This window comes from Myotis daubentonii, chromosome 3, assembly GCF_963259705.1.
Source record: "Myotis daubentonii chromosome 3, mMyoDau2.1, whole genome shotgun sequence".
Classification (NCBI taxonomy): Eukaryota; Metazoa; Chordata; class Mammalia; order Chiroptera; family Vespertilionidae; genus Myotis; species Myotis daubentonii.
Window position 1 is genome coordinate 198,952,425 of NC_081842.1, and position 13,501 is coordinate 198,965,925.

Sequence of the window (13,501 nt, forward strand, 5' to 3'; positions counted from 1 at the left end):
TATTCACTTGTTCTTATACTTCCTTGGCAAAAAGATTGATGTCCTAACCTGTTGACCTGGATTTTTTTCTTATTCTTAGATTCATAGCAGGTATGAGGGAAGGAAAACCTCCAAACATAAGAGGAATTTGGCTATCACAGGAGGAGTGACTTTGTCGGTCATTGCATCCCCAGTTATTGCTGCAGTTAGTGTTGGTAAGAAGCTGGCCAGGACCATGACTCCACTCTTCCCTCTCTTCTCCTCTCTTCCTCCCCATCAGCTTTCTAACTATAGCAATGCAACCAACTGGCCAGATGTTTCACCCTGGAGGCCCCTGTATTTTATACCAGTCCTACCTTGGGAGTTAATTAATTCTATTAGGTACTATTATTATGATTATCAACCACACTAACTTATCAGAGTTAGGAAGTCTTTCAGAGAAGGATGAATTAAAGAAGATTACTTTAAGGCCTGGTTTTTCACTTTTAGCTTCTTTTTTTTTCTCCACTTGCAATGGAACCCACAAAACAAATTACTTTTATTTTGATTTGCTTCATGCCTCACACTATTTTGGGGAAGCATGAGGGTTTGTTTCAGAATAATAGTAATGTAACTAACATTTATTGAGTCTCCCCATGTGCCAGAAGCAGTTCTGAGTTTCGTATGTATTAATTCATTTAATCCTTACAGCAGCATAATTGTAACAGGAAGGGGCAGTAATTTGCCCAAGCCAACTTAACTGAGACATAAGTGAAGGCACTCTGACTTCTGAGCCTATGCTCTCAAATAAGCCATCCTGCCTCACATAGCAGGAAGATTTTGGAATTAACACTGGGGTGATCCTAACCCCAAGAGTCACTTGTTTAGTGTTTGGTTATTGATTTGTTTTTGGATTAGCACTTCAGCAGGGGGGAAGTTAAAGCGCACTGTACATACATCCTCTTTTGATCGTTGACAGCCCTGGGAAGGTATGTCCAAGGTCATATGGTTAGTAAATTGTAGCCAAGATTTTAATCCAAGCCTTTCTGATTGTAAGGCCAGTTGTCATTCTGTTAGGACCAGTCTGCCTCTTTGGGATAGCCATCTTCTGCCTTTCCTTGGCCCTTTCTAACGTGGTTTGTCTGTGCTCAGACTGGGAAGGAGGATTTAGGACAGTTGCAACTTGATGGCCTGCTGACATGTTTCCTTCTCTCCCTCCAGGTATTGGTGTCCCCATTATGCTGGCTTATGTCTATGGGGTTGTGCCCATTTCTCTCTGTCGTGGAGGTGGTTGTGGAGTTAGCACGGCCAACGGAAAGGGGGTGAAAATTGAGTTTGATGAAGATGATGGCCCAATCACAGGTAAAAGGAGGATTTTCATTCCCTTTGGAATTTATGGAACACAAGATAAAAATCAGTAAAATTCAGCACATTCACAGAGAGATTGCTATTGGATTACTTCAGATAATGAGCTTTTTAGGGGGTAAAGTATTTTTAGCTTTTCATTTCTTTGTTCCAGAGTTATTAGGTTAATTCCTCTGATATTTGCTTCTGTGTGGCAGGTACAAACTTGTAGGATTCCAAGTACCCTGGTAATAGTAGTGATTATAATAAAGTCTTAAATCTGCACAGTACTTTATAATTTTCAGAGGACCTTACACAGTTATTATCTCACTTGGTTTTTTACAACAGCTTTCAAAAGAGAAAGGGTGGGAGTTCTTATTCCCCATTTAATGGGAACTTCTTTAAGCTTTTGTCTCAACATCTATTAAATGGGTTTAAGAGCTTCTTCAGAGCTGGGATCAGAGCAAGTCTTCTGACTTCTACTTTAATGTTTCCACTTTATCACAAGTTCTCCACAGGTTTTTCAAGCTTCCTACTAGAATCAGCACATGACCTAAATTGTATTTCGAAATCTTCATGTTTGATTAGCTGGCATCTATGGTGTATTGGAATGAATAATAGACTTGGAATCAGAATTTTTGTTTTGTGTGACTAGCCATGATGTGGACAAGTTATTTAGTTCTAAGCTTTTGTTCCCCTAAAATTGGGGCTATTAGTGCCTAGTTATTGGAGAAATTATATACAAACTAGAGGCCCAGTGCACGAATTCGTGCATGGGTGGGGTCCAGCAGCCCACCCTGATTGGGGGCGGGGCTGGCTGCGGGGAGGGGCCACGGCAGTTGGCCAGCTGGCCCTAACCCCTGGTCGAACTCCTGGTGGAACTCCCAGTCAAGGGGACAATTTGCATGTTACCTTTTTATTATATAGGATATGTAGTAAAACCCCTGGTGTTTGGTGGCTGCACATAGTAGCTGCTCATTAGCTAAATAGATAAGTATTTTTCTATGTGAATATTTTCTAGTCTGAAGAGTTATTGCAGAAAAATGCCAGACTGTTGATGCTGTGCTATCTTGAATTGAGATCTTGGTTTCCATTCCCAGTGGCAGATGCCTGGCGAGCCCTTAAGAATCCCAGCATTGGAGAAAGTAGCATTGAAGGTCTGACCAGTGTCTTGAGCACCAGTGGAAGCCCTACAGATGGACTCAGTGTTATGCAGGGCCCATACAGTGAGACAGCCAGCTTTGCAGCCCTCTCAGGGGGCACCCTGAGTGGTGGCATCCTTTCCACTGGCAAGGGAAAATACAGCAGGTAAGCAATAGGTAATTTCTGACAGAACCAGTTGGAATTACAACACAGCATTACCTGTATGAGCCATTTTTCTGTGCCAGGCATGTCCCATGTATCATCTTATTTTGATTTAATCATCGGTGGGGTTTTTTTGTTTGTTTGTTTGTTTTTTTAACAATTAGAAAACAGACTCAGGTTAAGTGACTTATAAAAGTTCAGTGTTCTTTCCACTTATTCCATGTAAAGAATAATAGTTAGATCCCTCTACTATATTAGGCTGCCTGCTTCATAAAGGGAAAGCGCGCATTTTTTGTAGAATTTCCAAGACTTTGTTCTCCTTTAGGCTGAACAGTATTGTCACTGGCCTTCAGTTGAGCAGCATTTATGCTGTATCTTGTTGCCTTATAGGTGCTGTCATCTTCATTACCTTGCTATTCCCATTTGGTAGATAAAGAAAATCAATTCTGTGAACTTGTGTTGAGAATATGTAAAACTTTATGACTAAAAAAAGTTGTGACTTGCTTGGTTATTTCACCAGTTAGACAAATGAGAACATATTTAGAAGAACTTAACAGCTGTTACATGAGAAGCAATTAGTTGAATGCACTGGAGACGGAGGCCTAGGGAGGCCTGGGAGGGGTTGGGGCAAGGCAAAATAAGTTAGGGAGGCAGGGGAGATGGTTGCCTTCAGATATCTGAAGGGCCTTGAGCTGGAAAAAAGAATTAAACTTCTGACTCATGCCAACAGATAGATTAAGATGACATGGCTAGAGGGAAACCGATTTTGTTTCAGTATAGAGCAGTGGTTCTCAACCTTGGCTGCACATTAGAATCACCTGGGAATCTTTTTAAAATCCTGATGTCTGGGATTCTAATGTGCAGCCAAGGTTGAGAACCACTGGTATAGAGAATATAGGGAACATTTCTGTAAGAGTCCAAAGAAGGAATGGATTACCTTAGTAAATACTTAGCTACCTATCCTTGGAAGTGTTTGAAGTGAGACCAGATAGTCATTTGGCTATTAGGAGTTAAGCAACAGATGGCAGATGGTCTGGATCCCACACCTGAGTGCTTGTCAGTCACCTGGGAGCCTGTTAAAAATAGATTTCAGGGCCCTGTCCTAGTATTAGTAAATTAGAATCTCCTTGCAGTGGTTGGCAAACTCATTAGTTAACAAAGCCAAATATCAACAGTACAATGATTGAAATTTCTTTTGAGAGCCAAATTTTTTTTTAAAATATATTTTATTGATTTTTTACAGAGAGGAAGGGAGAGAGATAGAGAGTTAGAAACATCAATGAGAGAGAAACATCGATCAGCTGCCTCCTGCACATCTCCCACTGGGGATGTGCCCGCAACCCAGGTACGTGCCCTTGACCGGAATTGAACCTGGGACCCTTCAGTCTGCAGGCTGACGCTCCATCCACTGAGCCAAACCGGTTTTGGCGAGAGCCAAATTTTTTAAACTTAAACTATATAGGTAGGTACATTGTTATTAACTTAATTAGGGTACTCCTAAGGCTTAGGAAGAGCCACACTCAAGGGGCCAAAAAGCCGCATGTGGCTCGCGAGCTGCAGTTTGCCGACAACAGTCCTAGAATGGGACTTAGGGGCTGTATTTTGAAAAGGCCTGGGAGGGGTGGGGGTGAAGCAAAACAAGTTCAGGAGGTAGGGGAGAAGGTTGTCTTCTATCATAGTCATTGCACGAACAAGCACCTGAGCACCACCTAGGTCGATGGTCTTTGTGAAAGGCCTCTTCCAGCCGAGAGGGAGTGCGTGGCAGAGCTGAGGCTTCCCCATTGCACGGCCTCGTTTTCCTGGGCTGTGGAGTGTTGAAGGGCACCTGAAGCTGGAGCAGCACAAGGAAGGAGCAGGCGGCAGGCTGGAGGTTGTTTGAATGTGCAGCTGCAGGCTGATGCTGACCCATCTGCGTCTCATGACTCTGGTTGTCTCTTTGTTAGGGGATCCCGCCCCCACATTCTGGAGAATTCACTGCTGTGCTTTCTTAAAACCAACACCCCTATAAATAAGCAGACAGTCATAATTGGAGACTGACTTGCTGAAACTGCAGCTTAGCCAGTCCAGCTGTTCCAGTTCTGTGAAAGCTTTCTATAGGAAGTGAATGAGTCAGAGGGTTTGACTGTGAAACCTATTATGAGGAAATATTTAAGTGTACAACAAAATGGTATTGGAGCCAAGAAAGGAAGTTGGTATGGGTTCTTAGCTCTGAGATACCATTGGAAAGGTTTGCTGCTCTTGTAGGAGGTTGGCTCCTGTATGTCCTTTAATTTCATAGCTTGGGGGGTAATTTGCTAAATGTTTGAGTTCCTAGTATGTGTAAAACATGAGGGTAAAGTGAATGAGATGTAGTCGTTCCTCTTTGGAGCTCTCAGATGACTGGGAGAGAGATGTGTAAATTGATTAATAAATAGGTGTTGTAGGAGCACTTAGCAGGAAGTGACTGGGAGAGTGAGGGAAGATGGTACTTTCTTTGTTAAGGACTGAGTATGAGTTTGTCATCTTGAGAAAGGAAATTTCCAGAGAGTAGGAATAGCATGTGCAAAGTTACGGAGATATAAAATGTGTGTAGGGGCCTGGCCAGTGTGGCTTAGTGGTTGAATGTTGACCTGTGAACCAGGAGGTTAGGGTTTGATTCCCAGTCAGGGCACATGCCCAGATTGTGGGCTCGGTCACCAGTATGTGGTGTGCAAGAGGCAGCCAAACAATGATTCTCTCTCATCATTGATATTTCTATCAGTCTCTCCCTCTCTCTTCTCTGAAATTAATTTTTTTTAATATGTATAGGTGTATAAGGAAAATAAATCCCGAGTGATTATGACTTGAGGCCTGTGATGAGAGAGGAGCTGGAGAAAGAGCTTGGAGACAGGTCAGGAAGACCTTAAATGCCTGTTGTCAATAGGGAACCAAAAGAGGACTTGTTCGAGTGATCAGATCTTTGTCCACATTGGCACTGATCTGGAAGTACTTTAACGTGGACTTAGGGCTACTGCAGAGGGTGCCCAATTTCAGTTATCCAAAAGATATTGAAAGCCTGAAGTTAAGCAGTAGCAGTGGGGACAGAAAGGAGGGGACGATTTCAATAGATATTTAAGAGAGAAAGTGTGTGGGCATCTACCTTGAGCTGTTTGACAATTGGTGAAGATCAGATCAACTCAATTTTCAAGAGAATAATGGAAGAGCTGTATGCCAAGAAGCAGACTGTCTTGGAATACCCAGGTCTCATATTAACTTGAACGTCCCCTCTTTACACAGGTTAGAAGTCCAAGCCGATGTCCAAAAGGAAATTTTCCCCAAAGACACAGCCAGTCTTGGTGCAATTAGTGACAACGCAAGTACTCGTGCTATGGCCGGTTCCATAATCAGTTCCTACAACCCACAGGACAGGTATGTGACCAGTCAGATGCCCAAGAGAAGTTGCATTTTTGGGTCAGGTACTAGGCCTTTAGAAGCTCAATGCCTTATGTTAGAGCTCTGTGCACCACCTAGTGGGATATATAGTGTGTGTACCTGGTGACTTCATTGAGCAAGTTCTTGGCAGCTCTTGATTGATTATTTTTGTTAGCACTTAATTTTTAGAGGTTTTTTCTTTCCTTTTTCCCCCCCTTCTCTTGGCTTTTGCAACAGTATAACTATTCATGTGGAACTTTTGAGAGTTAGATTGGTGTTCATTAATGTTTGTAGGTCTGTGGGTTTCTGCTCTCATGTTGCCCTTTGCTTGATGTGGCTCCTGTAGCCTATTTCTCTGTATTTTGGAGAAGCTGGTATGGTATGGTTGCAGCACTCCCTTCTGAGGAGTTTCTGGTTTCTTCTAATTGTGGCGCAGTAGTAAAAAGCTATGCATCTTCTTTCACTTTCACATTTGGGTAAGATAGTATGAGGCTCTGACACTTAGTTAATTTTAGAAGTACTTTTTTAGTTTAAAAAAATTGGCAGATCCCTGGCAGGTGTGTGGCTCGGTTGGTTGGAGCGTTGTCCCATGCACTGGAAGGCCATGGGTTCGATTTCCGGTCAGGGCACATACCTAGGTTGTGGTCTGATTACTGGTTGGGGTGTGTACAGGAGGCAACCAATCGATGTATCTCTCTCACGTCGATGTTTCTTCCCCCCTCCCCCCATTCCTCCCTCCTCTCTAAAATCAATAAGAAAAAGAAAACTGGGTGATGACAAACTTATTTTTTTTTTTAAAGAAATTGGCAGAGGTGTATGTGTGTGTGTTTTTTAAATCAACAAAAAGGATCTAATTGTTCTTCATCTTGAGTGTTAGGTTAAATTTTTATTTTCGCTAAAAGTGAGCTCTAGTCTCTTTACCTATGTTTTAGGACTTCCTAATCCTGAACCACAAACTGCTTTTACCAACAGGTGTAGCATGACCCGTGCATGACTCAGCATAGTGGGTTTTGTTTCCACAGAGAATGCAACAATATGGAAATACAAGTGGACATTGAAGCCAAACCAAGCCACTATCAGCTGGTGAGTGGAAGCAGCACAGAGGACTCGCTCCATGTTCATGCTCAGATGGCGGAGAATGAAGAAAGTGGTGGTGGCAGCAATGAAGAGGATCTCCCCTGCAAACACCAAAGCTGTGAACAGAAAGACTGCCTGGCCAGCAAACCTTGGGACATCAGCCTGGCCCAGCCCGAGAGCATCCGCAGTGACCTGGAGAGCTCAGATACGCAATCAGATGATGTGCCAGATCTCACTTCAGATGAGTGCGGCTCCCCTCGCTCCCATACTGCAGCCTGCCCCTCGACTCCCAGAGCCCAAGGTGCGCCGAGCCCAAGTGCCCATATGAACCTCTCTGCCCCAGCTGAGGGGAAGACTGTGTTGAAGCCAGAAGGTGCAGAAGCCAGAGTATGAAGTGGAATGAATGCTCCTGTTCCGAGAAGCACACTTGTTGTAACTGCATCTTTTGAAATCTTTTTTTTTTTGGGGGGGTGGGGATGGAGATTTATGTATTTTATTTCAAAGATTCTCTGGTCACAGGTTTTACCCAGGGAAATTCTGAGAAATTTGCAGTTTCTTACAGATAAAACATGAGAAATTTTGCCCTTAGTCCCACAGCCCACCCTCCCCCTTTTTTAAGTTTTAATTTATTGGTTAAACTAATGGTGGCAATCCGTGAGGTGTGTCAAAGAGTGTACAGATGTATGTGTGTATATTGTATGTATGCTAACTTTACTGAAGGTCACGTTTTAATAAAGATTTCTGTTGTAATTCAGCTCATCTCGTTCCTTGGCTTGGGTAGTCCTACAGAGCCAAGGGTTTGAAACAGACCACTACTTCTTTAACAGTCTCTAGATCTGACTGTTCCTAATCTCAGGAAAAAGGATTATATTCTAATCAGACTGCAGTGGAGTCATCTATAACTAGGGATTCCTAGCATAATAGGAAGCAAGCCAGGCTTCTTTCGGACTACGTAGTCAGACTGAAGAATTAGCTGAATCAGCCAAATAGAGAAGCTGTAGATTGAAATGAACCTCGTTTGCCCTCTAGAGGCAGCTGTGCAGTCTCCTGTTAGAATTTTATTTACCCTTTTCTGTATTGTAGTCACTACTAGAAATGTGTTTCCAGACGAGGGAAGGATGGAGTGGCAATTTAGTGGCTCTTCAGAGCGATCCCAGTGAATATTGCAGGATTATATATTGGGAAACAGTATTCTTACTGGAGGAAGAAATGTACTGATTCTGCATATTCTAATCACTAAGCAATAACCTCAGTGTTTGTTAGCTATCAGGTACACATTCCATGTTTCAAAAGCTTTCTCGAGTTTCGCAAAGTTAGTTTAAGAGGGACTAAGGAATCTGACTAAAATTTGTCGTGAAAGGACAGAGAAGAAATGCCATCAAAATCGCAACATTCTTAATTTTATCTGATCTTATAAATTTGTCAGAATTGAGCTAAATTGGTACTACTTCGGATTTTGGCTCTGTCTAAAATAATGGTCTAAGAAATGAACACTCATGCTCAAGTATAGCAGAGAAAGTTAAAGATTCATGAGACGTGATGTAAGATTCCAAATTTGGCAGTAACTTACTTTGTGATTGTGTGAGATGGCAGAGATTTCTTGCCCTTACTTTCTCCGGCTCAGACGGTATTTAAGAAACTTCCAGTGCCAAACTCCTCTAGCACCTTAGCCCTGGGCCCAGAGGAAGAATTGCAAACATCCTTTCCCTGAGGACCAGATAGCTTTCTGTTTCCTTTCGCAGATGCACCTGCTCTTTGTCTTCCTGGCCTGTGCTTTTCTACAATGAGGATGATGAGTCTGGACAACAGCCAACCTGGAAGATTCTTTTCTCTTGGGCATTGCAGCCAGACTTAGCACATTTCCCTGCACCTGGAACTGGAAATGCTGTCAGTGGACTTTGGGTCTTTGGAAAAAGGCACCCTAGAGGGTGTCCCTGTGTGAAAAAGGAAGCCTGTTGGGGAAAAAAGGCAGACAGTCTGAAATGCAAATTATTAACTCTCCACGTGCAATTCTCTTGAAGCCTCAGGAGAGCAATTAACTTGGATGAAATCAAGGAAGTCTGTTGGAGGGGCAGGAGTTTGCAGCCAAACCTGTATTCTTACCTGGGCCCCACTTCTTGTAGCTGTGAAACTTTTGCAACTTACTCTGAGTCTGTTTTCACTTCGCCGAAATGGGGATAATAATTCTAATTGTGGGGCTGTAAAGATTGAGATGGTGTACTGAAAATGCTTTTGGTAACAGCTCATGCTTTTTCCTCTTGCAGGAATAAGAAATAAGGAAAGGGAGATTATGGTTGTCTTCTAAGAAAAGCCCAAAACTCTAGACCAGAGGCCACGGAAAACTAAATTTATTCTAATCCTTTGCAACACTCCTGTTGTGTCTTCTAGACGTTAGCAGATGAAAGACCCTTCGCCACCACTCAAAGACCGGGAGTAATGCATCGGGAAAGTTGGTCCAGTTATCTATTTATTTTTATTGACTTGAGGGAGGGAGAGAGACAAATATTGACTTGTTGCCCTGACCGGGGACCAAACCCACAACTTTGGCATACCAGGATGATGCTCTACCCAACTGAGCTACGCACCCAGGACCTAAAAGTGGGTCAGTTTAGAACGTAGGGAATGTTTTAAGTAGAGCTTTCATTCATATCTGCTATGTTTCAGGTATACTATGCATCAATGAGGAAAACAAAGGTCTGTCCCCATGGAACTAACATAGTGGGGAAAGGTGATCAGATTCATTATCTGGATGAGGGTAAATGCACTAAAGAAAACAAAGCAGGGAAGGTGAAGAGAGTTGCAGGTGGTGCTACTTTAGATGGATAGTATAGGCCTCTTCAACAAGGTAACATTTTATTAGAGTCCTGAGTGGAGTGAGGACCATGTGATACCAAGCATGAGGAATAAAGTACAAAGGCCCTTTGGTAGAGCGTCCTTAGTCTGTTTACTTACACACACACACACAACATACAGGCCTGTGTGGCTGGGACAAAGTGGACCAAGGAGGAGAGTAGTAGATTAGGTTGACAAGGTGGCTGGGAACAAGATGTGTAGATTAGCAAAACAACTCTGAAGACAAGGAAATGTTAGGTTCCTCTCAGGCCAGGAAGAGATCATCTTCAAAGCCAGACAGATGGGCTCTTGTGGTCAACTTTCAAAGGGGCTAATGCTGAAAGGGCATGTCTGGTCACAAGTCGTATTTGGGCCAATGGGAAGAAACTGGATATGGAAAATGGATACTTATTTATTCCAACCTCTTTCTAATGTGCTTTTTGGGACCCAAAAGGTCTCTGTGATCTAGTTAGATTAGAGGCTTATGGGGTATTAATGGGTTGAATTGTGTCCCCCAAAATATGTTGGAGTTCTAACCCCAATACCTCAGAATCTAACCTTATTTGGAAATAGGGTTGTTGCAGGTGTAATTAAGATGAGGTCATACTGGAGTAGGATGGGCCCCTAATCCAATATGATTGGTGCCATATAAAAAAGGGAAATTTCGACACAGAAACACTCAGAGAGAACACCATGTGAAGATGAAAGCAGAGATCGGGATGATAACAGCAGAAGCCAAGGCATGCCAAAGATTGCCAGCGAACCGTCCAGAAGCTAGGAGAGAGGTATGGAACAGATTCTCCTATATAGTTCTCAGAAGGAACCGACCCTGCAGACACCTTAATCTTGGACTTTTAACCTCCAGAACTGTGAAATAATAAAGTAGTGTTTAAGCCACCCAATTTGTGGTGCTTTATTACAGCGTACCTAGCAAACATAGGGGTCAAGTAATTTATTTTTTTAAATATATTTTTATTGATTTCAGAGAGAAAAGGAGAGGGAGAGAGAGATAGAAACATCAATGATGAGAGAGAATCATTGATCAGCTGCCTACTGCATGCCCCCTACTGGGGATCGAGCCTGCAACCTGGGCATTTGCCCTGCCCGTGAACCAGTTCATAGGTCGACATTCAACCACTGAGCCACTGCGGGTGGGCAGGGGTCAAGTAATTTAAAAGGAATTTTGGCCTGGTTCTGTCCCACATATCCATCCCATTATTTCCCAGTTCCTGTAGTTACAGTTGTAATAGACATACTTGGCAACTGGCAGAACCTTCACACTGGCACGTAGTGTGAAAGCTGTGTAAGAAGAACAAAGGGAAGTCCCCAGAACTATTCTTCCCCACCAGAATCATAAGCCAAAAGCCACAGTGCAACCCTGAGGGAATAGTAGATATTACCACCACCATCAGAGACTGAGAAATTCAGGAGTGGTGACCCCTATCTGTTCACATTTAAGTCATTTGCCCTGTACAGGACTTGGCTTGTAGCTGTTCTTTCAGGTACCTCTTTATAAAGCAAATCAGCACATCGCTGGCACCTGCAGCCATGCAACTATTGACCTGGAATATCCTTTTCCCCTCTAGCCCAAAGAACAGAAAACATAAACGCAGATTACTTTCACCTGCAGGGTCAGCAGTCCATCTTGCTGTTGTACATCTGGCTTATGTCCGCTCTCCGGCTCTGTTGAAATCTCATCTGCAGGCACTTTATCATCTCACCTTTCACAGCAGGACATCACTCGACATGTGATGACATGTTTTGGATCTAATAAGATGTGGCAGGTATGTAAATAAATGCCTTGTTTAAAAACACACACGTGTGTTTTAGCGGGTAGGCAATGCTCCTGTGGAAACTTTCAACTCCATGGAGTTTCTAGGGACCCGGAGGAGTCTGGAACATGGCAGGTAATCTAAAGTGAAGGACGAGCTGTTGCACTGTACACCCCCCACCACTAAGAAAACTTCTGAGCATTTGATGGATCGCTTTTGATTTTAGAGTTCACATACCACATTTGGTTATGCTGCACTAACCTGTTTATCAAGTAATCCATAAGGCCACCAGCTTTGATGGGCCCCCAGAAAGAGAATGGCCAGCAGTGAGTACAGGCTGCAAGGTAAGCAGTTTGGTTTTATGACCTAGCACATCCAGTGGTGTGCAAAGTCCTTGGCAAATAAGGACATAGGATACACGCTGTGGCAAACTTCCATAAGCGAATCACAGCACAGAGCCTTATGATTTTGGAGGGAAGCCATGCTATTTCCGGCAATGGCTGTTCTCTCACTACTGAGCCCTGCTCCACGCTCTGAGGGGACCAGCTGGGCACTCAGTAGCAGTTACATTATATCAGATCCCTTCCATCATAGAGGAAGCAGCAATTTCTCCTCACTGGAAAAGACATTCACTCAAGATAGGGATTGTTTCCATGCATGCCAAGCCTAATATATTCACAAAGAAATTTTAATTAGCCGAAGCCGGTTTGGCTCAGTGGATAGAGTGTCGGCTTGCGGACTGAAGGGTCCCAGGTTCCATTCCGGTCAAGGGCATGTACCTGGGTTGCGGGCACATCCCCAGGGAGATGTGCAGGAGGCAGCTGATCGATGTTTCTTTCTCATCGATGTTTCTAACTCTCTATCTCTCTCCCTTCCTCTCTGTAAAAAATCAATAAAATATATTAAAAAAATTTTTAAACAGAAAAATCCCAATTATTATAAAACCAGGCATTTCCCCCACCCCCTGTTATTCTAAATGTGGTTATCTGTTCACATTGAGAAGCATAGTGGCTCAGAGGATAGACTCCAGAACCAGAATGTCTGGGTAGGAATTCTAACTCCACTGTTTAAGTACCTTCGGACCTTGGGCGAATTATTTAACCTCTCTATTTCAGTTTCTTCATTTGGGATTCTGAGAATTAAATAAATACATATAATGCCTGGTCTGTAGTAAGTTCTGGATGTATTAACTAGTATCCATTTCATTTATTATCATGATCATCAGCATTATTATCTATAAACTTCCTGATTGTCTTATTCATTATATGGTGTTCCACACAACACTGCCTCTCATCCAGGGAGGCAATGGGCTAAGACTCACGGAATCAAACTAAAGCAGCTGGCCCTACAGAATAGTCAAATGGCTTACAAATGGTTTACAATTCTCAACAACCACAAGAGAAATACATTCACCAGGGCACATGACAAGTCCATAGACTAGAAGTCTTCTGCCCAATTTGGGCTCCTCATCCACTGAGCCAATAGCCTAAAAGGGGGCAGTTGTGTTAGGTGGAGCGATTGACGCTGATTCCCAGGGAAACAGGTTGCTGTTGCTCATTGAGGGATTGGAAGGGGTGTGCCTGGAACCCGAAGGACCCTCTGGGGCTACTTCTAGTACTACTACCATATTTAGGAGAAAAAGTTCTAAAGGCTAGACCACTAAGGGCTCAATTCTTTTAGGAATAAAGATTTGGGTCATCATACCAATACTGAGGTACTGGCTGGGAGACAAGGAACTTAGAATGGGCAATGGAGAAAGAAAGTTATGGATAAAAATAATTCATGAGAACTTGAGAGAGAAATGAGGACTACATTAGTATTTC

At 43.1% G+C, this 13,501-nt stretch overlaps 1 protein-coding gene across 7 annotated transcripts in view; it reads left to right on the forward strand.

Moving 5' to 3' along the window:
• Positions 1 to 13,501, forward strand: part of RNF19B (ring finger protein 19B) — a 31,419-nt gene that overhangs the window by 14,513 nt on the left and 3,405 nt on the right. For 2 of the 7 annotated variants that reach the window (XM_059690322.1, XM_059690324.1), the window contains exons 5-9: positions 80 to 194; positions 1,180 to 1,320; positions 2,403 to 2,610; positions 5,863 to 5,994; positions 7,020 to 7,828. In XM_059690322.1, coding sequence (XP_059546305.1) covers positions 80 to 194; positions 1,180 to 1,320; positions 2,403 to 2,610; positions 5,863 to 5,994; positions 7,020 to 7,467 — 1,044 coding nt within the window. In that variant the 3' untranslated portion in view covers positions 7,468 to 7,828. Of the gene's footprint in view, positions 1 to 79; positions 195 to 1,179; positions 1,321 to 2,402; positions 2,611 to 5,862; positions 5,995 to 6,969; positions 7,829 to 8,816; positions 9,310 to 9,462; positions 11,691 to 13,501 lie in introns of those variants that run through there. The other 5 variants (XR_009452043.1, XM_059690323.1, XM_059690328.1 and 2 more) reach the window with 5 other exon arrangements.